Below are 22,851 nucleotides of genomic sequence, written 5' to 3' on the forward strand. Positions count from 1 at the left end.
GTACAAAAACTGCCATCCTGTTCTTGTAGCTTTCTTACAGTGTAGTTGGTGTCTATGAAGTAGACAGATATGAAGCATACAGTCTACCATTTGGACCACTGCAAAGCCCTCACTGCAGCTCATACTGAATGTATCTACCATTCCTACTGGCTTATTTACAGCCTTTGTCGATTGATCCTTCCCTGTCTACGTCCTACCTTGTCATGTAGTGTATTTCACATTTCCTAGACATCTGTTAATATGAATGGAGCCACACAATATGTGCCTTTCCTGACCTGGCTTGTTTCAACAAGCACAATTAACTATTTTGAGATTTATTCATGTTTCTGCAAATATCTGTTGTTCATTCCTTATTGCTGCTAACTAGCGGATTGTGCCCACATTGATAGGCATTTGGTTTGTATATTATTTTGACTATTAAAACAAAGCTGCTTTGGCTATCCATGTTCAAGTCTGTGTAAAGATGTCTGCTTTTATCTCTTGCATAAGTAGATAAATAAAATGGCTGTCACATGGCAGACGCATGTTTGACTTTTTAAGAAACGCAACTGTTCTCCAAGTGAATTGCATCATTGTTACCTTCTTTTCATTATGGGTGTGCCCACTGTGTGATACAATTTCATAGAGGCCTGTTGCACAATAGCTGCCAAACCCAGTCAGCCACTTATGACCCATGGAATGATCTCACCGCTGTTAATTTGCATTTCCCCAATAGCCAGTGATGCCAAACAGCTACTCATGTCGGGTTAGTTTTTGCCATCTGTATATTTTTCCTTTTTAAAAAATAATATTTTATTTTCAATTATCTGTATATGTGTTTATTTATGGATAGTTATATGCATGTGAGTGCAGTGACCACAGGGGTCAGAAGAGGGCACAAGATCTCCCAGAGCTGGAGTTACAGACAGTTGTGTGGGTGCTGGGAACCAGACTTACAGTCTTTGCAAGAGCAAAAAGTGCTCTTCATGACTGATTCATCTCTCCAGGCCCAGTTATATATATTTTCATGAGGAAATACCTCCTAATGTCTTTTTTCTTTTCTGGTGTTTTGTTTGTTTGGGGTTTTTTGGTGTGTGTGTGTGTGTGTGTGTGTGTGTGTGTGTGTGTGTGTTTTGATTCTTTAGTTTTTTGAGACAGGCTTTCTCTGTGTAACAATCCTTGCTATCCTGGAACTCATTCTGTAGATCAGACTGGCCTCAAACTCCCAGAGACCTGCCTGCCTCTGCTTCCCAAGAATCTTGATTATACTCCTAGAGGTCTTGTCTGTCTTCATGATTTGCAACCCTGGGATTCCAAGGCTGACTGTATATATGGTACACTTGAGAACACATTTTGATTTTTCTTCCTATATTGTTGAAGGTGGGTCCGGCCCGAGCAACTCCCTTAAAACACATACTAGTCTGGAGATGTGTTGAGAAGGAGCATGTGTCCCTGTTCTGCCTCCACCATTGGCTGTCAGCAGTTCGTACCCATTGTGAGATCACTCACAGGACATGATTCTTCGTAGTCTTTGCTCAGAACAAGGAAAGCATGACAGGCTGGAGAGATGGCTCAGAGGTTAAGAGCACTAACTGCTCTTCCAGAGGTCCTGAGTTCAATTCCCAGCAACCACATGGTGGCTTACAGCCATCTATAATGAGATCTGGTGCCCTCTTCCAGCCTGCAGGCATACTTGGAGGCAGAACATTGTATACATAATAAATAAATAAATAAAAACTTTTTTAAAAATTGACCTCTTAGATCTTAAAAAAAAAAAGGAAAGAAAAGCATGACAATGTTATGGTGAAGAGCAATGTGTTTAGAATATAAAAAGAAAATAAATAAATGATCAATTTGAAAAACACCATCAAACTTATATAACTAAATGAAATATAAATATTCTGGATAACTGTGGTTCAAAGGGAAATATATAAGTTGTAGATACTTATTTATTTACTTTTCACTTTCCAATATATTATATTTTGTTTCTCACTGCCTCCAGCAGGATTTAAGACTGATCCTCCCCCACAACCAAATACGAAGAATAAGTGATAATGAGTGAAAAATAATCTGGTCCGTGTGCCGTTAAGCAGATTGAGGCTGACATTTGGAATTTCAAACTAATTCTTCTTTTCTTCCTAGGTTGCCTCTCGTGCTGCCTTGGTGGGATTGGGCACCCAGAATGCTTCATTCTGTGATGGTCTATTAATAAGGTGGCCTTGCTAGAGTTTGGAACAGGGCCTCAGGTAGGTGGCTTTTATCATTATATGGCATGATTTTCAAAGTGAGCAGTTATTCCCAATCCTTAATTATGTAAGCTATAATAGAAAATCTTTGAAAAGCATGCCACATAATAAGCATGCCACTTAGGATCTTAGGGCTCACAGTATACACTGTGATCTGCATGACTTCAGTAAACCTGTGTTCAGTACAAGGCAAAGAACAGCTTTCTTGCTTCAGAATGCATAGCTTCTGTGCAGTGTATATGTTTTCTCCTCTCAGAGAGCCCACAGATGGGTAAAGTACCCCACAGAACCCCTGTGTGTTCCATCTGCTGAGGTAGGTGGAGAAGCAGATAGGTCTGCCCCTGGAATGCAGCAGATGCTAGAGTACAGGGCCAGTGTGACCAGAGCAGCTTCCTACCATTGTTGGGAAGAGAACAGATAAAAACATCTACATTTCCCAACTATAGTATAACTTGGTGGCACACAATCGGGGGTTAGCAATATTTGGAAACCCAAGCACAAATGGATTTGAGCCAGGTAAGTCTGTCAGCAGGACCTTAAGCACAAGGCTGGTGTTTAGAGGCTGGGACCCCAGAACTCCAGGATAAGGAGCCTGGAAAAGCAAAAGTGGTTACTCAGCAGGCTCAAAGGCCTAAGCTGGTCATCTATGGCCAATGCACCCCTTGGGGAAGCTAGGCTTAGGACTGAGAGCTAAACAGAGCCTCTCAGAAACATGAAAACAGTCTATAATCAAATTGAAGGGGCATAAACTCACCTTAGTAAATACAACATTCTTTGAAGAATAAACACTTAAAACTGAGTTAGCATAAAATTTTAGCCAACTCTATACTGCAGATATTTTTAATAAAGTTCTTAGTAATTGTTTTAGTTTGTGAGCTTATCTTTTAAACTGTTATTAATGAACGTAGTTTTTATTGATAATGATAGGGCTGTTTAGTTTTTATTTGTTTTTTTTAAATTTCGTACATGTACCGAATGTACCACATCACCTGTCACCCCCAGTTCCAGTTCCCCTTAGGACTTTGAATCACATCTCCTTCCCTACCTCATGTTCTCGTTTTGGAATTATCTGTTATTGGACCCATTGAGTCCAATTAGTATGGAGCTACTTACAGTAGCTAGAGAAAGGAAAAATACTTCTTTTCTGAATCACACTCTATTTACACAAATTTTACATTTTTTTTTTTACTTTCCTGTACTGTAATCAGTTAATTTTTTTTCTCTGATTATTTTCAGTGTCGTCCTCATATCTTAACCTTACATCAAGAATACTCTCTTTAAAGGGTTTAGAATTTTGCTTTAAATGATTTTTCCTTCCATAACATTTATTTCCAAACAATGCATTTTGATCAGTACAGGGCACGTGTCCTTATGGGGTTATTCAGGCAGAACATGTAAGGACTATGTCTGGAATGCCCACCATTTTGTCTCAAGCCTGTCTGGTCTGGGTAGCATGTGCCTGAGTCCCCTGGTTTCTTAACTCTCTGGGCCACCTGCTGGATTGCAGAAGCAGTATGGCTCCCTGATGGCCAGTGGCCATCCTTGGATTGGTCATCCTGGGCACATCAAGCTCACCCTTCCGCCAGACCACACTAACCATTTAACTGCATTAGGTTTTCTCTGGTGGTGCTTTACAGCTGGTTGAGGTTTCCAGAGCTCACAACATATTTCCCCAATTGTTTTGAGTCTTGAAACCCCATTACCAGGGACTACAGTTCTTCTTAACAAATGTTTACCAGATAGAGCCAGGCAGTAGCAGCACATGCCTCCTAGCACTCAGATCTCTGTAAGTTGGAGGCCAGCGTGGTCTACAAACAGGACAGCCAAGACTATTACATAGAGAAACCCTGTCACACAAACAAGCAAACAAATAAATAAATAAAGTTTAGCAGGTGGCTACTGAGTGGCAGGACACTGGCTAGGTGCTGAGGGTACAAAAATAACCGTTGAGCCTCTGCAGTAAAGGATTCAGTCATAAAGGTGGTTTTCAAGCTCATCCATATTGTGATTGGTCAAGGAATACAACTATCAGGTCTCTTGACAATGTTGCCTAAAACTAATCCTGTTTACCTCAGAGATGTGTAAGTAAAAGAAGTCTTGTTTCTAGATGTGATTTTAACCTTGACAGTTAGCACAGTGTGGCACAGGGTGGACAGGCTAATGGCAGGTGCAGAGCCTTCCCTGAGGACTGGATTCTATGTCTATGCATGTTTCCTGTATCAGCATGCAGGTTGGGCAGTTGCTATACCTTCTCATACTGCACAGGCCTACACCTAGAATGTATGCTACTTTTACATACCTTAAAACTGATTTTCCACATGAACTTTTGAAACTAAGATTTTACTTAGCACTTTTCTTCCATTCCATCTGATTACCACCTTTTCCTGAGCTTATCTACATATTTGGTGTGAGAGTCTGAGAGTTCAGATATGAAACCTGGACTCTGTTTCTGAGATTTGAATTGCATTAGGTAACTACTCACTCTAGAGGCGTACTCTGAGTGTTTAAGGATGTAAATGTGTTATGGTATTCTATCAGTACCCACCTCAGCAACTTATACAGTTAATGGTCGTTATGAGTTCATCACATCAGGAAAGTGACCTGTGGGCCACCTCCTTTCTAGTGTAGCTGCATGGCAAATATGGAAATGTTTTATGTATTTTTAGACGCCCAAAAAATCCTCTAAAGATAGTTACTAGTATTGATTGAACACTTACTTTGCATTGTTACATTGCAGTTATATGCTCCTCCTGCTTGTCATTATCACTTCCTCTTTCACAGTTCCTCTTTTGTTTCCTGTTTGCAAGTCCCAGTTTTTTTACACAAAGATAGATGCCTAGTGTGCTCTGTGTGTCTTGCTTTTCGTTTTCATAAAGAGCATCTCCCATACACGTAATATACACGTGCTGACTCCTAAGTTACAGCCCATTAATCCTCTTAAACTCACTGATCTTTTTGCTCTATAATATAAATAACCAAAGCAAGTTTTGTGCATTGGAAAATCACATTTGTTTGATTTGCCCATGTTCCTGGGCGGCTGGTGTTCTGTGTGGGCCCTCTGGAGCATGTGTGAGCCGAAAGCAAGCATTGAAGACTAGTGGTAGAGTTTCTGGGAACTTGGTGGGGGTAGGGTGTGCCAAGTTTGAAATCTGTGGACATTTCCCTACTTGTCCTTAAAAAAACAAAAAAATAGTGGATGGTGGTGGCGCACGCCTTTTATCCCAGCACTCAGGAGGCAGAGGCAGGCGGATCTCTGTGAGTTTGAGACCAGCCTGGTCTACAAGAGCGAGTTCCAGGACAGCCTCCAAAGCCACAGAGAAACCCTGTCTCAAGGGGGGAAAAAGGGGGGGGGGGTGGCAAGCAAAAAACAAAAAGATAAGCCATTTCTTTCACTTCTAAGTTTTTGCTCTATTTTAATATAAGATACTTCTAGATATAATTAGGGCTAATTTTGTGATAAAGTTGAAAATGATTATGATAGAACTACATTTTAGCAAATTACTCAAATAGAAAAAGTCAAATGTAGAAAATATTCAAAAGGGATCCTTAATTAAATACTGTGATTTTGTCTAAGTCTCAGTACTGAATTCTTGAGAACCTAAAATTCAGGTGAGTTAATAAGTACATATCTTGGCTGTGCTTTCTGCTTTGCAGTGGGCTTTCTGCTCCTCTGTTCCCTGTAGATATAATTAACCCCACCCATGTGTCTGACCCTCTTTCCTGCTTCAGGCCAGGTAGCACAGGTACCCAGCATGTTTCCACTTTAGGAATTTTTACTAAGTGTGAGGCTGGATTGATGCTGTCTACTCATGGCAGTTAATTCTGTAAGAATAGCATCAGGCAGAGCATGCTGGCAAACGAATGTTTTGAACAGGTTTTCAGTTATTATAAGTGCTAGTATTTATCTTGGACTGGACTATGTATTTACTGTCTTCTGTCTGCTATGATGATGAGCAAGTCTGTGGGTTGTTATGTCAGTGGTAAGCACTTACCCTGTTTTAATTTTTCTTGTTCATTCAACAGTTACTTTACTGTCATTTATGGGAACAGCAGTGAGTAAAACTGGCCTGACCCTGCCCTGAGCTGCCTACAGTTGATTGTTCATTCTCTGAAGGTCTTTTTTGTTTGTTTGATTTTTGCATTTGTTTTCTCTTTATAATTTAAATTTTTGACAGTTTATAATATATGTATAGAATGCATTTTGATTATACTCACTCCTTTACCCTTTCTTAAGTTTTTGTAATTGCAAGATACTTTTTATTCTTCACTACAAGGGACTCTATAGACTGAGAGCTGACTGATAAGAATTTCCAAGTTATATAGGATTAATGACATTTTAAAGCAATGCTCCAAATACGGTTGTATACCTCCTTCAAAGTTGTATTCAGCTATGTGATCTAGTTCAGCTCCTTCTTCTTATTCAATGTTTTATTAGTGTTGCATACATATAAACTATTATCACTGCTGAGTTTCCTTCTGTGATCTACCCTACTTATTCTCTATAGAAAATGTGTTAAGCACATGTTGACATCTTTCTGAATTGTGAACTAATGGTTTGTTATGATTAGTATAAGTGAGAGCACAGCTTTGATGACTAATAGCATCCGCTCTTAGCAAAATCTGACTTTAAAATGAAAAATTATTAATGCAGGTAAGTGTCGCTCAAGCTTTGTAACTGTTAACAGAGCAACTCTCGGGTTTCAGCATCCCATAAAAATCAATTTCAGTAAACCCTCTGATGTGTGATTTGTCTGCCCGTTATTTCTTCATGAGCCAGTATTTCCTAAGAATAAAATAAAACATAAGAAGATGAACCTTTGTGCTCAAGCATGTAAGCTTTCCCCTAACTGCTACTATTGAATGCAGCATTGCTTTTGGAGTAGGGGTAGAGGAGGTGTGTCTGCTTGGGCACCATCCAAAGCAGGGAGTGTGTTCTGAAATGGTTCACTGTAGGGCAGTGTAGCATGGGTATATGTATTCTCCACCTTCTTTTGCAATTCCTCGGACAAAGGCAAAAAGGAATGCATCACTTCAAATAATGTAACCAATCTCTGATAAATTATTTTAACTAGAAAAGAAAACCACAAATTTAAGTTTTCTGGTTACAGACTTTTTAGAGCAGTAATAATACTGCTTTTCCCCCCCTTGGGTCCATAAAAGAGAACACTCAAATAAGTTTAGTTAACAATTTAGTTAGGAGTACATAAATATAAGCTGTATTTATTTTTTATGTTTATTCTGTCAGTCCAAATAGTTCTAATCAACTCCTGATTTCCATCATTTGGGGAAATAATGGACAGTTCTTTGAAAGTATTTGGCAACTAATAAAAATTCAAAGTAGGGTAAAATTTAGAGAAATTAACTACAATTTAGGAGTTATATTTTAAGATAAGCTAAATTAACATGGTGGCTTTCTTTACAATTTTATTTCTGCTTATAAGATGTACAGTGGGATAATTTGTAGACAGTTATATTTGTGGACTGTTTGAAATACTTGCTACTATAGCATTTCTGGTATAAAATGCTACTCTATGGTTAAACATAGCTAGAATTTTATGAGTATGTTTAGAAGGCAGTAATATTTATAACAAAAATACACAATTTTATTATTTGTTAGTATAACTTTGGTTTTAGATTCGATTCTACTCAAATCATGCACTCAGAATTGCTCATTATTTTAACAATTAATTATTTAAAAAATTACCTTGCAAATTGTCTTTTAAACTTTTTTTCTTAATTCTTGCTTCCTTTTGGAGATTTTCTTTGGCAGTTCTCATAGAAAAAAGATAGCACTGATCCTTTTTCTGAACTCTGAAGGGTAATGACAGGATTTATCCACATGCAAGTTGCCTTGCTAACATGCCCTATCATAGATCACAGTAGAATGTAAATGAAATAGCAGTCTGGGGACATAAATCCCATCTTGTCCACACAGACACCATCACATAGTTCAGTAGCAGTGGTGATAACATGCAACCATCTTGGGTCATTGACTTCAGGGGCAGGATAAAGATGAAAATACTCTATAAAGTATATTATTCAGATAAAAGAACATAAAATGATCTTTTATATTCATAATTGCCCACCAAATATTCAATGTGTGTCCTGATCAAGTAAGTATTGACAAAACTAATTTTGCAATTTTTATGTTCTTCCAATTATGCATGTCCTATGCTTTATAAAAATGGAGCTTTTGCTTGAGCTTTTAAAGATACATTTATTTGTCTAGAATAATACTGGTTTCTTATATACCCTTAGTAATTTTGTAATGATGCTTGATTGTCCTCTATTAAATAATTTCTTTGTATGTCATCTTTACATATCATCAAATTCTGAAAGTGTGTGAGAATTTTATTTTAAGAAATATTAATAGATTGTTATACAACTTTAAAAGTTTTTTATCCTAACCTGTCATTGACATATCCTTTTGTTACTGATTTTTAAGTATTTGATTTTTATTATATCTCTCAAGTTCTTCTAATTAATACTTCTGAGTACTTAATTAAAAATAATTACAGCTTACTAACCACCGTTTGCCTTGTATTCTTTGTAATAATTAATAGGTCTTTTTTACTTTATACTATTGTTATTCTTGCCTTTTCTTTCATTCATAAATATTAACACAGTTTGTAGGTATGCTGTCAGTCTGCTAAAGACCTTGCTACTAATAGACATCTTTAAGATATCTTAAGGTTTTTCAACAATGGTCTCATGCAGCAAATACACCTTTTCCTTGATACCTGCATCTTGTAGCAAACCTGTATTTAACTTCCCTCACATGTACCTGGAATCTGAACAGCAGAATGGTTTCTACATTCCAGGCATCCTTACCCCATTCTTTAGTTTAAATTGGCACTTCTGCAAGTAGTCCAGTCACAAGCATGGGCAGTGTGGGTGGCAGTGCTAAGATCGGGTTTCCAGAGGCTCTCTCCTGGAGGAAACCAAGTTTGTGTCTTCCATTATATTAAGCTTAATAATCACCAATTTCATTTAGTCAGTAACTCTAATAGCCATTTCTCTTAGTTTTCTTTTTTATTAACAAGTGGGGAATCATTCAGCATCAGAAATTGGCACTATTTCTAGGTAATACTATTTTTCTTTTTTTATTTGTGCATTTATTTGGTCATGTAAAATGTGCTTACAACTAATCAAAACAAGCAGTTGGTGGCAATTAATGCACGACTCATCAACAGAGTGGAATGTAGCATGCGCTATGAGATCGCAGTTCGTTTATGCTTTATTTTCTGTCATTTACACTCTAGTTTCATTTATACTATAATCCATTCTGTTTTTACTTCTTCATAGATTGGCCAAAATGGGAAGGGCTGGATTCTGCTCTCTTCCACGAAGAGTTAATGGAACTGGCTAAGATCAAAATCTGAGGCTTTTCCCATCCTTAATCAGGTATGCATTAAACAAAAATCACTAGTTCTATGCATGTGCCTTTAAAGTATTTGGTTGATAAACATATTATGAATATAATCTTTATTCGATATTAAGTTTACAACTTTATATTCGTATTTGTCCTAAAATTTTAAATGTACCAATGATAAGTAATTTGAATTTCATAATGAATTACATATAATATAATATGATATAATATAAAAGCATTATCAGCCATGAAAAATTTCAGCTGGTCTTAGTAAAGTGTAATATTTGGTATCAGTGCACTTCCTCATTGCTCAGTATGTACATACAGAAACATCCATTTGTTACTTCATATTGAGTATCACCAGTGTAATCTGATCAAATACTTGTGTGTTGCTTCGTGGTGCCCTTAAGGTTTTGGCAGGGAGGGTTACAATAAAGTTGCTTTTCTCTTCTGGAATTCTCAGCATCACAGCAGTAATGTTACAGTGGTGATTATGGTCAGTTTTTCAGACCTAGTTGTGTAGACACCTTGCATTCCCTTTCGATTCTGCAGTTGGAAAATGATTGACTTGTTCATAGTCTGAATAGGTCTATGAAAGCATCAAGTGAGGAAATCACAGTGAAAATTAAAGCTTTATTCTAATTTACTGTCATTACTGGTCTGCAGAGTAGCTATTTACCTCTAACATGGAGGGAGGCAAAGCACCTATCCATTGAATGAGCTCGTAACAGGAAAGGAACAAGTCTTTGAGCTTCAGAAAATCCACAGCCATAGCTAATAGCTTCATCAGTGCTTTGGTACCAGAGCTAACAGCTGCATCAGTGCTGTGATGTCAGCACTAACAATGCATCAGTGCTATGATGTCAGAGCTAACAGCTGCATCAGTGCTGTGATGTCAGCACTAACAATGCATCAGTGCTATGATGTCAGAGCTAACAGCTGCAATCGTGCTGTGATACCAGAGCTAACAGCTGCATCAGTGCCATGCTATCAGAGCTAACAGCTGCATCAGTGATACCAGAGCTAGCAACTACATCAGTGCTATGATGTCAGAGCTAACAGCTGCATCAGTGCTGTGATATCAGCACTAACAATGCATCAGTGCTATGATGTCAGAGTTAATAGCTGCATCAGTGTTGTGATGCCAGTGCTAACAGTTGCATCAGTGCTGTGATGTCAGCACTAACAGCTGCATCAGTGCTGTGATGTCAGCACTAACAATGCATCAGTGCTATGATGTCAGAGTTAACAGCTGCATCAGTGCTAACAGCTGCATCAGTGCTATGATGTCAGAGATAATAGCTGCAACCATGCTATGATACCAGAGCTAACAGCTGCAACCATGCTGTGATGTCAGAGCTAACAGCTATATCAGTGCTGTCAGAGCTAACAGCTGCATCAATGCTATGATGTCAGAGCTAACAGCTGCATCAGTGTCATAATATTAGAGCTAACAGCAGCATCAGCACTGTGATACTGGTTGCATCATATTAATATCATTTGTAAACTGCAAAGAGGAACTTGCTAATACTTAGCGCAATGCAAAGGCCTGCATCTGTCTTACAAAGAAGAAACTGTATGTGCCGAGCTTTCTTGAATGCTGTATTGCTTTAATCAAAATAGTGGCTCAGGGACAGCCTCTATGCTAAAGTACAAAAAGATGTGACATACTTAAGTGTTAACAAAAACATAGGTGTTTTGAATTCCTAAAAAAAATAAAATCTAACAGGAATCTGTGAAAGTGAGTGTACCACACCAAATTTTGTAAAGAGGCATATGTCACTCTACTACCAAAACAGACGAAATAAGGAAGTTGCTTCCTCCCTTTAAAATATACAAGAGGATGGCAAACTCATTTAACTATTGATAATAATCAGATTCTTTTAAAAGACATTCCAGGTGCTACCATTTTTGTGGTCTCTTGGAAGAACCCCTCTAATTACCTTAAGAAACCTTGAGGAAACATTTAACTCAGTGGTTCTCAACCTGTGGGTCATGACCCCACAAGTGTCCCATATCAGATGTTCACATTATGATTCACAGAAGTAGCAAAATTATAAAGTAGTAACAAAATGATTTTATGGTTGGGGTCACCACAACATGAGGAACTGTATTAAAGGGTTGCAGCATTAGGAAGGTTGAGAACCACTGATTTAACTTACACAGCAGTAAAGTCTTTGAGGAGTTGATTTTCCTACTCTGAGAAATAGAGTTAACTACATGAACTATTTCTTATCTATGGAAGTTTCTATTTAGTTTTAATTACTTTGTTTAAACTTGAGGACATACTTCTCTTCGTTGCACACGTATATGTCATTTTTTCTCACCACTGATCATGAATTGAAACTCAGGGTGAAACACCTCTGTGATGATGCATTCTTGTACAGATGTTGTACACTGAGAACTCTCAACAGGTGTACCACACTCGGGTTCAGTTGTGTCTAAGGCTGATTGCTTCAGCTCTTTGGAGGCGTAATGGCTCTGGCTTATTATTAATATCAGCGCACCCAGTAAGACTAATCTTCTCTATGATGTAGAGACAGTTGAGGGAAACTAACCATACTTCCCCAAAAGACAAAGATGTGCAGTTTTCACCTCAGGTCATATCAAAAGGCTTTACTATTTCGATGATGTTTGTTATGAAGATAAATCATTTCTGCCCTTGACTCAGACACTCCTTAGAATATTCTAACACTGGTTTAAAGGGTCAGTTTTCACTCAGGGTGGTGCTTTTAACTCTTCCCTATAGTATTTGGGTTTCATGTGCTTTACCCATGGACTCAGTGGTTTGCAAAGTGCCAAGTGCTCCAAGTGCTTATGTGTTCATGTAACCCATGTGCATAGAGTGATGTGCTCAGAGTGCAGTGGCTGTTGATCTGTAGATGTGTTTTCTAATCCCTTCTGAAAACTGAAGTTTCTGATGCCACCTTTAGAGTCATGCTCTGAGTGTTCCTGAGTTCACTACTGTTCTGCCTAAGTCCAGCATTTGTCAGGTGCAACTTCAGGGTATGTATGAACTGTTCATTCTGAGCAATGTATTTATATCTATCTGTTTTGGAAAATACAAAGAAACCTACAGATATTACATTGGACCAGCTGAATCCATTTTATGGTTTCTTTTTTAATTCAAAAACATCACAAAGCAAATAATTTTTAATTGAGTTTAGTTACAAACTAGTTGTTTCTTATTTTTTTTTTCCAGTCCCTTTTTGCTTTCTTTTACGACCACATGAAACTTGAGAAGCCACCTAAAGCTATATCACTTAGTGGAGTTGGGCAGTTCCCAGGTGTCCAACAAGAAGGCCTGGTTTAGGCTGCGATGGCCACTGTCATTCCTGGTGATTTGTCAGAAGTAAGAGATACCCAGAAAGCCCCTTCAGGGAAACGTAAGCGTGGTGAAACCAAACCAAGAAAAAACTTCCCTTGCCAACTGTGTGACAAGGCCTTTAACAGTGTTGAGAAATTAAAGGTTCACTCCTACTCTCACACAGGAGAGAGGCCCTACAAGTGCACACAACAAGACTGCACCAAGGCCTTTGTTTCTAAGTACAAATTACAAAGGTACTACACTCTATTTGTCTTTCAGATTATACTTTCTCTTGTGTTGGCCATCTGAAGCCATTGTAAGTGTGTGTATCTGTATACACATTGCTCGGCTGATTTGCAGACAGGAAATGTTAAGTAGATTAGACATTGGCTAGCTTGAAGTACTCTAAATCACATACGTCTATGTTAGTGTCTGGATTTTTTTCTAAAGTAAATGCTTAATGAGAGTAGAATTTCCATTTGTAAAGAGAAATTTCTACATGAAAAGGGTGTGGACATTACATGAATGTGTTCAGTCTTGCTTGTTTACTTTTGTAGTGAGAGCTAAAAACCAGTCAACACTGAAGTGGCAACTTAGATGGCTCAAGTTTTGCAGTGTGTTAACTATGCTGTGGTGTGTGTTAGTTAGGTAGACCCTTTACTAAGAGAGCTGTGTGTTAGCATTAGTAGTTTAGCTTCCCGTTTGAAAAGTGACTATGTACCTTTCTGCTAAGATGACCACTCACAGAATATATCTATGTTTAAAGGCACATGGCTACTCACTCTCCTGAGAAAACCCACAAGTGTAATTATTGTGAGAAAATGTTTCACCGGAAAGACCATTTGAAGAATCACCTGCATACACACGACCCCAACAAAGAGACCTTTAAATGCGAAGAGTGTGGCAAGAGCTACAACACCAAGCTTGGCTTTAAGCGACATTTGGCCTTGCATGCTGCAACCAGTGGTGACCTCACCTGCAAGGTGTGTTTGCAGACTTTTGAAAGCACAGGTGTGCTCCTGGAGCACCTGAAATCTCATGCAGGCAAGTCATCCGGGGGCGTGAAGGAGAAAAAGCACCAGTGTGAGCACTGCGAGCGCAGGTTCTACACCCGGAAGGATGTCCGGAGACACATGGTGGTGCACACAGGAAGAAAGGACTTCCTCTGTCAGTACTGTGCACAGAGATTTGGGAGAAAGGATCACCTCACTCGACATATGAAGAAGAGTCACAATCAAGAGCTTCTGAAGGTTAAAACTGAACCAGTAGATTTCCTGGACCCATTTACCTGTAACATGTCTGTGCCTATAAAGGATGAACTCCTGCCGGTGATGTCCTTACCTTCCAGTGAACTCTTGTCAAAGCCATTCACAAACACGTTACAGTTAAACCTCTACAACACTCCATTTCAGTCCATGCAGAGCTCTGGGTCTGCTCACCAAATGATCACAACTTTACCTTTGGGAATGACATGCCCCATAGATATGGATGCTGTCCACCCCTCTCACCATCTTGCTTTCAAATGCCCATTCAGTTCTACCTCATATGCAATCTCTATTCCTGAAAAAGAACAGCCATTAAAGGGGGAAATTGAGAGTTATCTGATGGAATTACAAGGTGGTGCACCCTCTTCATCCCAGGATTCTCAAGCATCATCATCTAAGTTAGGGTTAGATCCTCAGAGTGGGTCCCTAGATGATGGTGCAGGTGACCTCTCCCTGTCAAAGAGCTCTATTTCTATCAGTGACCCCCTCAACACACCAGCATTGGATTTTTCTCAGTTGTTCAATTTCATACCATTAAATGGTCCTCCTTATAATCCCCTTTCAGTGGGGAGCCTTGGGATGAGCTATTCCCAAGATGAAGCACATTCTTCTGTTTCTCAGCTGCCCACACAAGCACAGGATCTCCAGGATCCTGCGAACACTGTGGGTCTTGGTTCTCTGCACTCGCTCTCAGCAGCTTTCACCAGCAGCCTAAGCACAAGCACCACCCTGCCCCGTTTCCACCAGGCATTTCAGTAGGGTCTGGGCCACGGGTTTGATAGGGAGGTGTGTGTGTAGCCCCACCTTCGAAGACCATTTTTATTTTAGTGCCTACTTTAAGACAATACAAAAACTTCTGCTTTTGTATAATACCAGGTTTCATGAAGCCAGTAAATAATAGGAATTAGCCTCTTCAATAAGCTTTGAAACCATTCATTTTTATTTACATTTGCTGTTTCTCCTGATTTACTGCCAGTTGTCATAGTCTCAGAGTTTTATTTCATATAGGAGCGCCATTATCACTAAATTCTACAAGTCCTGTGTCCAAATTACTATTAGACCTTAAAATTTTCATTTTTGTCTAATAGCAATGGGCATTGGACATTTGGCTCATTTTTTTCAAATATGCAGTACAATGTAAATCTTATGACATGTGTGTGAATAACTGAAGTGTTTTATATTTTTTTACTAGCCACTAAATGGATTCATGATCAAGTGTTTTAAATGAACTAAGAATCCAGTTTGGGGAGATTATAGTGGTTTCTTAAATATACCATCACTTCAGATCAATATATTTTGAAGACTGCTATTGTCTGGCTAAAATATTATGAGCATATGATAAAGAGAGATACAGAGAAAGTTTCAGTATCTGTATCTAAAAGAAACCTAGAGAGGTCACAGGGTGTTCTGTGTTAGCACTGGCCCTTAGGCTGTTTTGCCACATTTCAACCCCATGTTTACTTATGGTAACAGTGTGGGATATCAGCCTTTGGGATCAGTGTAGAAATGTTCTGTTTTACATCCTTCACCTTTCATACCCAGGATGGCTTCGGTATACCAGCATTCTTATGCTGCATGTTGGCCCATAGTTAGTCCAGAGTCTTAGAGCCATTGTGGGACAGTAGTAAATATGTGAAACCCAGAGTAGGCTGCCTCAATTGCCAGGGTGATAGACTCCTCAACAGGAAGATGGATGTAAAACATACAGCCAAACCTCAGAACTTGTCTAGAGAATTTCCACTGTTGCCAGAACTGAAAACTGGACTCTTTGGGGGCAAACTAAAAGCCTGTCCCACCACTTGTAAAACAGCAGTCTACCCCCTGTGCTCTCTTGCTCAGTGCCCATCCATCTTCCCCTGCTGTGTTTGGATGGAGAACTTAAACACATTAAAAGGCTACTTGAGGAGTTTCCACAAAGTTTTACACAACCCAAAACAGTAAAAAAAAACCCTTTCCACGTCTTAGGAAATGGGAGGAATGCTACAAATAAGTTGAATTTATAGAGGAAACAGAGTAAAATAAAGCAGACACCAAATTAGTGTGAAAGCACCAAGGATGTGGTGCTCACTGACATGGTCGTGATGGGCTTCCTCACACCAGCCAGGGCTCTGATCAAAGGTTCCGTGTAAATTTTCCTAAGGATTGCTTGTGGCATCAACCCATAAGATGGATCTGTTAAGCACTTGTTTCAGGCCCCCTTCTGTTGGGGCATGAGTAGGGGAAAATTTACAGAAGAGTATGTATCTCTCTTTTTAAAAAAAAAAAAAAAGGAAAAAAAAAAGGAAGAAGAAAATACTCCTGATTTTCTGAGCACTCTTATTAGCCCTATATGGGGAAACTCATTCCCTTTTGGGGGGCCAACTATCATTGCAGATTTGTTGTTTACCAATAATTCTAAACATGAGTATAGATTATTGAATATTATGCATTATTTAAAATACCTGGGAGTAGTATAAATTGAGGAGAAGTGTAAAATGTCACGTGAATGGGGCTTTATTATATGTTACACACACGTCTAGCGCACTTCGTAGAATCAGAGTTACTCTCTGGAGAGCTCTGGCTCCTGGTTTTAACCCTGGAGCAATAGTTTTTATACTTATGTATTTAAATTTTTATTATGAAAAATTACATTTTATTAAAAAAGTGTTCCAAAGGCATTAAAATGATATATGTTAATAAGGAATACATGTCTAACTCTTCAAGCTGCTCCTGAGCTGTGGTTGGGAGCACACTCATTCTCCAAGTGGGCTCTTCACTCTGCTTAAGACTGCTTCCTTAGTTTCTATGAAACAGATCGCTTACCTAAAGCTCTAGTTGAATGATTAATGTTCAATATTGCTTTAATCACCATTTAGAAAGGAAAAGAAACTTGGTGACAGAGCACAAGTAAATAGAAAACCTATTTTTATGTAGAGGTTGGTCACAAATACCACATATGAAAGCACTAGTTTATCCTATCTGAAATTTGCTAAGAAGTCACATTAAATGACCTGAGACATTGGCCTTCATAGGCTGTATTTCACTGCTAATTGAAAAAAAGGGAGTACCAGGATATATGAAATAAAGAATTTTGAAATGGGAATGGCGCCATATATGTATATATATAAATATATCTTTATCCTAATTCTTGCCCTGCACAGAACTCTAAGACACATCCTCCAGGGTACCAGTGTTAAAACGTAGAGTCTTAATTTTCTTCGTATGTACACCTCTTTGCCTATTGCTGCCCCCACAGACTTGAATAACACTTCAAAGTAAGAGGGAATTCAGCAAGTTGGGTTGGGTTTTTTTTGTTTGTTTGTTTGTTTTGTTTTGTTTTTTAATTGACTGCAGTGGTCACTAAACCCTTTCTTGATAGATTTTCTATTAAAAATCAGGCAGCTTTTAATTTAATTGCACAATGTTTTAACAAGGATGTAACACAGAATTGGCTTTTTCCCCTAGAAAATACTGTCACTTGTTTTTATTTGACGTAGGAATGATTAGGAGTAGTTCTTGCCAATGCTGTTTTCATTCACTAGTGGTCAGTCGTCGTCCTTGGAATTTCTGATAGTGCCTTAGATTGGCTGAAAGAAAAGGGATTAACATTAACTAAAATAGTGTAGTGTAAAATTTGGACCTCAGACAAGATACCGAGCCTCATTCAATTTGACTTCCACATGTGTGTGCAGACTTTATCAGCAGCTGCAGGAGCATGATGGTGGAAGGACCGAGGCACTGTAAGCAATATAATCCATTGATATTTACCAATACCACCTGTGTAGTTATTGGTCACTGTTAAGCTTTCATTTAAAATCATATTACCTAGTTCAGTTTTCTAGAAGTTGAGTTGTCTTGGCGGATCTGGTGGTTCACGAACCATTCTGTATGCCACTTTTTCATTTCAGTTGGCATTTCTTTCAAGCTGTGTGTTTTTGCCTATTTGTTGCTTGTGCTTTATTTTTCTAGTCCTTTGTGGAATATAGTGATATATTGTGTTAATTTGGACAGTGACGGTTTTTTAAAACCATTTACTGACTGAAACATGAGCCAGAGCTGATTGCTTTATTAATGAATGTTATAGAGTACGTATTTCAGGATCTTTCATCTAGTGAGCAGTACACACATAGGCCAATTCAAAAAATAGAGCTTGCTCAACCTCTATACTTCACGTACTACAAGATATAGCACTTTCAAAATGAACCTAAACTTCTACAGAAACTTTCTTATTATAGGTTATGCCTTTTATTTTAAGACTTATTATATTCGTTTCAAGTGCCATTAGGTGATATATATGTAGGCCTTTGATATATAATGCTTTGTGTACAAAAAAAAATGGTAGATGGTATTTTAAACAGGTACATTTTTACAGTGTTTTCTTATCGATTTGCTATATTGCACAGAATCAGTGTGTGTCTTTTCATATGGTTTTACAATGGTTTATTTTTTTACAAGGTTTACGTATCTCAAAGCACACTGTCTTCCCAGTCCGTAAGTAAGTTAAAAGATACCAGTTCACCCAAGTTACTTCTAGCCTACTGAGATCCATGTGACATTGGAGGAAATCTTTTCAATGTTGATATTCGTCCTTAGTGAAGGCAGACTGGTTTTCTGACTAATGAATCCCTCAGTGAGTCTGTCTTGTTTTATTCACGCTGTCAGCAGCCAGTCTATAACACCTTATATCTTGATTCTGTAGGTCTGTCTACATAAACGCCTAAGCTGTATTGTACTTACAGAGGGCTCCTTTGAAATTGTATGCAAGATAATGCTACCAGCCTCAGTAACAGCACCCAAATCACCAGTACGCCTTTCTCCAATGTTAGCAGCCCCTAGGAATGGAAGGCAGTATCTTTGGATAGGTTATCTAGCTCTGCAGATAATACAGAATTATTGCTAATGTATAAGACACTTCTTTGTATAAGCTTCAGTTGGTACAGACAAACCAGAATGAATGTCTATCTTCTCAGAAACCCTCCTTCAACATTATATGGGATCATGCTGCTACTGTCACTTGGGATACAACTCTTCATGGTGCTACAAACTTCTGTCTCATTCAGTTGTATTTTTTTATCCATAGGAAAAGGACTACATAGGTGTAAAAGTGTACAATATATTTTTATACTGTGACTTAATTTGTCATTAACAAACTTACACCACCACAATGTATTCATGTGCGCTTGCAAAAGGAGATCTTGGATGTGCAAATGTTACCAGAACAAACCCAGCTTTTGTCCACAAGGTGACTGTAACTCAGAATGGAAAGTGGGCTTGACATAGGGTGTGGAGTGAAGAACATGCTGTAGGTTACTAACAGCCCTTTGAATTTAACAAAAACTGGGAATCCATTCGAAAATGGATTGCATCATGCCTGAACATAAGCTGACTGCTGAAATTGTATTTTTAACTAATGAAAAAGTGTTTGGACTAGTACTCTAAACATGTTCTAATGGTAAAGTTTTGAGTCAAATAGAAATGAAAAAATCTGCATTCCAGACTGAATTTTGTATATTTTTATTGCATTTTAAATTGCTATTCTGTGATATTGGAAAATCAAGTGGCTTATCGTGTATATCATGTACTTAAAATGTATTCACAAACTACTGTTGTATTTGTATAAAATATAGACAAAGGTCATCTTTGTGTGCGTGCCTTCTGTAATGCAGCTTCACATCATGAGACTGCAGTGATACTGTACTTTAGAAACTCACATCCAAGAAGCAGGCTGCTGCTTGTCAGGATACCCACGCCTAAATCCTCACTCGCTCCTAGTTATCACTGCAGCTTTTTATGGTCTGCAGTGGTACCTGTTGTAAGGAAAAAGGTTTATGAATTCCCCGGAATATATGAATAGAAGTACAGAATGCTGGAGATAATACAGATCCTCCCCAATCCTCGCAGATGGCACTTTACTGTAACATGTTTCTTCTACTGTTTATAGGCAATATTAATTCTTTGAGGATTTACATACATATATAATTATTTGAGCATATTTACCCCTCACTTTTCCCAGAACCATTCCCCACCCTCTCCCAACTTCATGACCTTTTGTTTTTTAATAACCCTTGGAGTCCATTTTGTGTGGTCCATATAACTAACTCACGGATGGAGGAGCATGGGCCACCTACAACTGCTGCATATCTTTTTTGATTTGCTAATATCAGACTGGAACTGCAGCCCCCAGAAGGCCATTTGTTTTATGAATGAAATTGCAGGTTCCTGGAAATGTGAGACTTTGGAGCTTTGGGAGAGGCTGGAGCTATGGCTCAACTGTCAAGATTACTTTTTCTTGCAGAGGGCCAGGTTCCATTCCCAGCACTCAAACAGTGGCTCACAGTTGTCTATAATTCAAGTTTTAGGGGATCTGGTGCCCTTCTAGGACCTCCACAAGCACCATGAACACATGTGGTGCAAAGACATGCATGTGAGCAAAACAGTTCTAAAAGACTTTTGAGCTTTTAGAGGAAGGGCCCAGAGTGTTTTATTTTTAAACTCAAAGCTTCAAGGGCTGGGGAGCTGGCTCAGTCAGGGAAGTACCTGCTAGGCAAACTTGAGAGCCTGACTTCAATCCCAAAAAACAAGCAGAGACAGGAGAAAACCTGGAGCTCACTAGTCCTCAGTCTAGCCAATCAGTGTGCTCCAAGTTCAGTGACAGACACTGTCTCAGAAGTGGGGATTAGTTAAGGAAGGCCCCTAATATCAACCTCCTTTGGCCTCTAGGTTCACACACACACAAAAAGTCAAAATGTCAAAACCTGAATGTAACTGAGTTTAGAATTCACAAATGCTGTTCGAGTAGTTATTTGCATTAAGATGGAATTGACGGGGCTGGAGAGATGGAACAGTGGTTAAGAGCACTGACTTTTCTTCTAGAGGACCTAGATTCAATTCCCAGCACCCACATGGCAGCTTATAACTGTCTGCAACTCCAGTTCTAGGGGATCCAACACCTTTATACCAAAGCACATAAAATAAACTTAAACAAATTATTTTTTAAAAAAGATGAAATTGACATCAAGACTTCTTTTAGCACATTATTCCCAGCCATAGGAATTATCTTTTCACAAGTTCCTCTGAGGTTGGTTGATTCACTACCAATTTTACTAAATCAAGTTTTGACAATTCAAATAAGCCAGAATGGTTACCACGTGCATCATCATTTCACCTAAAAACATGGTAGTCAAGAAAGCAGCTTCCAGTAAAGATGACAATTCTGCAAATGTAATTAACACCTTTCCAGAAGCCAGTTATGGAAGTAACATGATGTGTCTTACAATCACTTTTCCATGGGCTTTGACCAGGTAAAGGAAATGGGGGCTCTCATGTTTGTAATTCAGTTTTTCACTTAGCCCACAAATATGAAAGTATCCACATTAACGCTTAGAATTAACACTAGATACATTCCTACGTAAATCTGATAATGTAAAGTGCTTTAAGGATGACTTAGAGAGAGAAATTGTGGCTTTTTATAATACCCAAGAGGAGAATACTCTGAGAAAGGACATTTAAGATTAGTTTGTTTTAGGTATGAGCTCTGTGAAAATATCATTAGATCTGTAGTTTTCTTATTTTCACATCTTTAGAGCTAGATGAGAAATTCATAGTCATGGCTCATCATTAGGAGGAAAAGTTCAGTGTAGTTGTGTAGCTTGAGCTAGGCTGCAGGTCTTCTTAAGTAACATTTACTCAATACACACCCTAAGGACAAGGGCACACTGCTTTGCCATTCCTGGAACTCCAAAGAAGACAGCTTGATTAAAAGGAGAAACATGTTGTCTGGTAAAGTATCTGAGGCAGGTAGTGGCAGTGTCTTCATTGAAACCAAGGCCCAAACATTGTTTTGAGCCATTCTGAGCTATCTATTTTTTCCCCTAGAGCAAAAGTAGTTAAGTATTTACAATTTCAATCTAAAACAAAAAACATCAAAATATCTTCACTTCAACTGTGTCCTATTCCACAAAGAAATCATGGAGTCACTCACTAGTCAATTTGACAAGGCTTGGTAGCAGGTCTCTGGTCAAGCAGTCTAGATGTCCCTTTGAACATTTTTTTAGATGTAGTTAATATTTAAATTAGTAGACTTGGTGTGAAGCAAATTGCACTTCGTGATTTTGGTGGTTCTATTCTAATCATTCAAAGGCAAAGGAAAAATCGTGAATTCTCAGAAGTAAGAGAATTCTGCTCCTGGACAGCCATGAGCCTCAAGCTGGAATATCAGCTCTTCCTTGACTCTCCATCCTGCTTGCCTGCCCTAAAATTAGTACTTGCAGTCCCCAAAGTGAGCCAGTTCCTTAACCACAACCCAATGCATTTGTTTTTCTCTAGACCCCTATTACAGCTGGCTTTAACTGTCACTCTTTAGAGGAGACCTTTAGTGAAGGGAATGGAGACTTTAATAGCTAATGGCATAATACATCAATTCTCAGGATCTGCCTTTAGAAAACACATAAGACACAGTGTTTGGAGGAGGTTGTACCCACAACGGAATCCTTAGAATTATTTTTTGTGCTGATCATAGGCTACAAGTTTAAACGGTTTTTCTCTTAATAAGAAATTTTTTAAAAATATGAACAGGCTAGCCTTGCTTTCTAAGTAGAGGTGTACTTGGAATGAACACCAATGTCACTCATTACAACACTATAGTCAGAGGGGCTGAGGAGATAGCAGAGTACGTAAATGTGCTGTAAAGGCGTGAGGAGGTGA

At 38.5% G+C, this 22,851-nt stretch overlaps 1 protein-coding gene across 6 annotated transcripts; it reads left to right on the top strand.

Annotated features, from left to right (window-relative positions):
• The first annotated feature begins 1,819 nt into the window (after positions 1-1,819).
• Positions 1,820-19,785, top strand: Plag1 (PLAG1 zinc finger). Of its 6 annotated transcripts, XM_027398914.2 has the most exons (5): positions 1,820-2,225; positions 6,249-6,339; positions 9,531-9,629; positions 12,800-13,158; positions 13,671-19,785. In XM_027398914.2, exons 4-5 carry the CDS (start codon positions 12,917-12,919, stop codon positions 14,926-14,928), a joined length of 1,500 nt encoding a protein of 499 aa, XP_027254715.1. In that variant the 5' UTR covers positions 1,820-2,225; positions 6,249-6,339; positions 9,531-9,629; positions 12,800-12,916; the 3' UTR covers positions 14,929-19,785. The 6 variants fall into 6 exon arrangements, with proteins under 6 accessions (XP_027254715.1, XP_027254718.1, XP_027254716.1 ...); XM_027398917.2 differs by lacking the exon at positions 12,800-13,158; XM_027398915.2 differs by lacking the exon at positions 6,249-6,339.
• Positions 19,786-22,851: the final 3,066 nt, after the last annotated feature.

The sequence above is a fragment of the Cricetulus griseus genome, chromosome 2, assembly GCF_003668045.3.
Source record: "Cricetulus griseus strain 17A/GY chromosome 2, alternate assembly CriGri-PICRH-1.0, whole genome shotgun sequence".
In the NCBI taxonomy this organism is placed as follows: domain Eukaryota; kingdom Metazoa; phylum Chordata; class Mammalia; order Rodentia; family Cricetidae; genus Cricetulus; species Cricetulus griseus.

Coding starts and splice junctions, on each gene's coding strand:
- Plag1 (XM_027398914.2), top strand. CDS start 12,917: ATGGCCACTGTCATTCCTGGTGATTTGTCAGAAGTAAGAGATACCCAG. Junction 13,159..13,670: donor TCTAAGTACAAATTACAAAG/GTACTACACTCT, acceptor CTATGTTTAAAG/GCACATGGCTACTCACTCTC.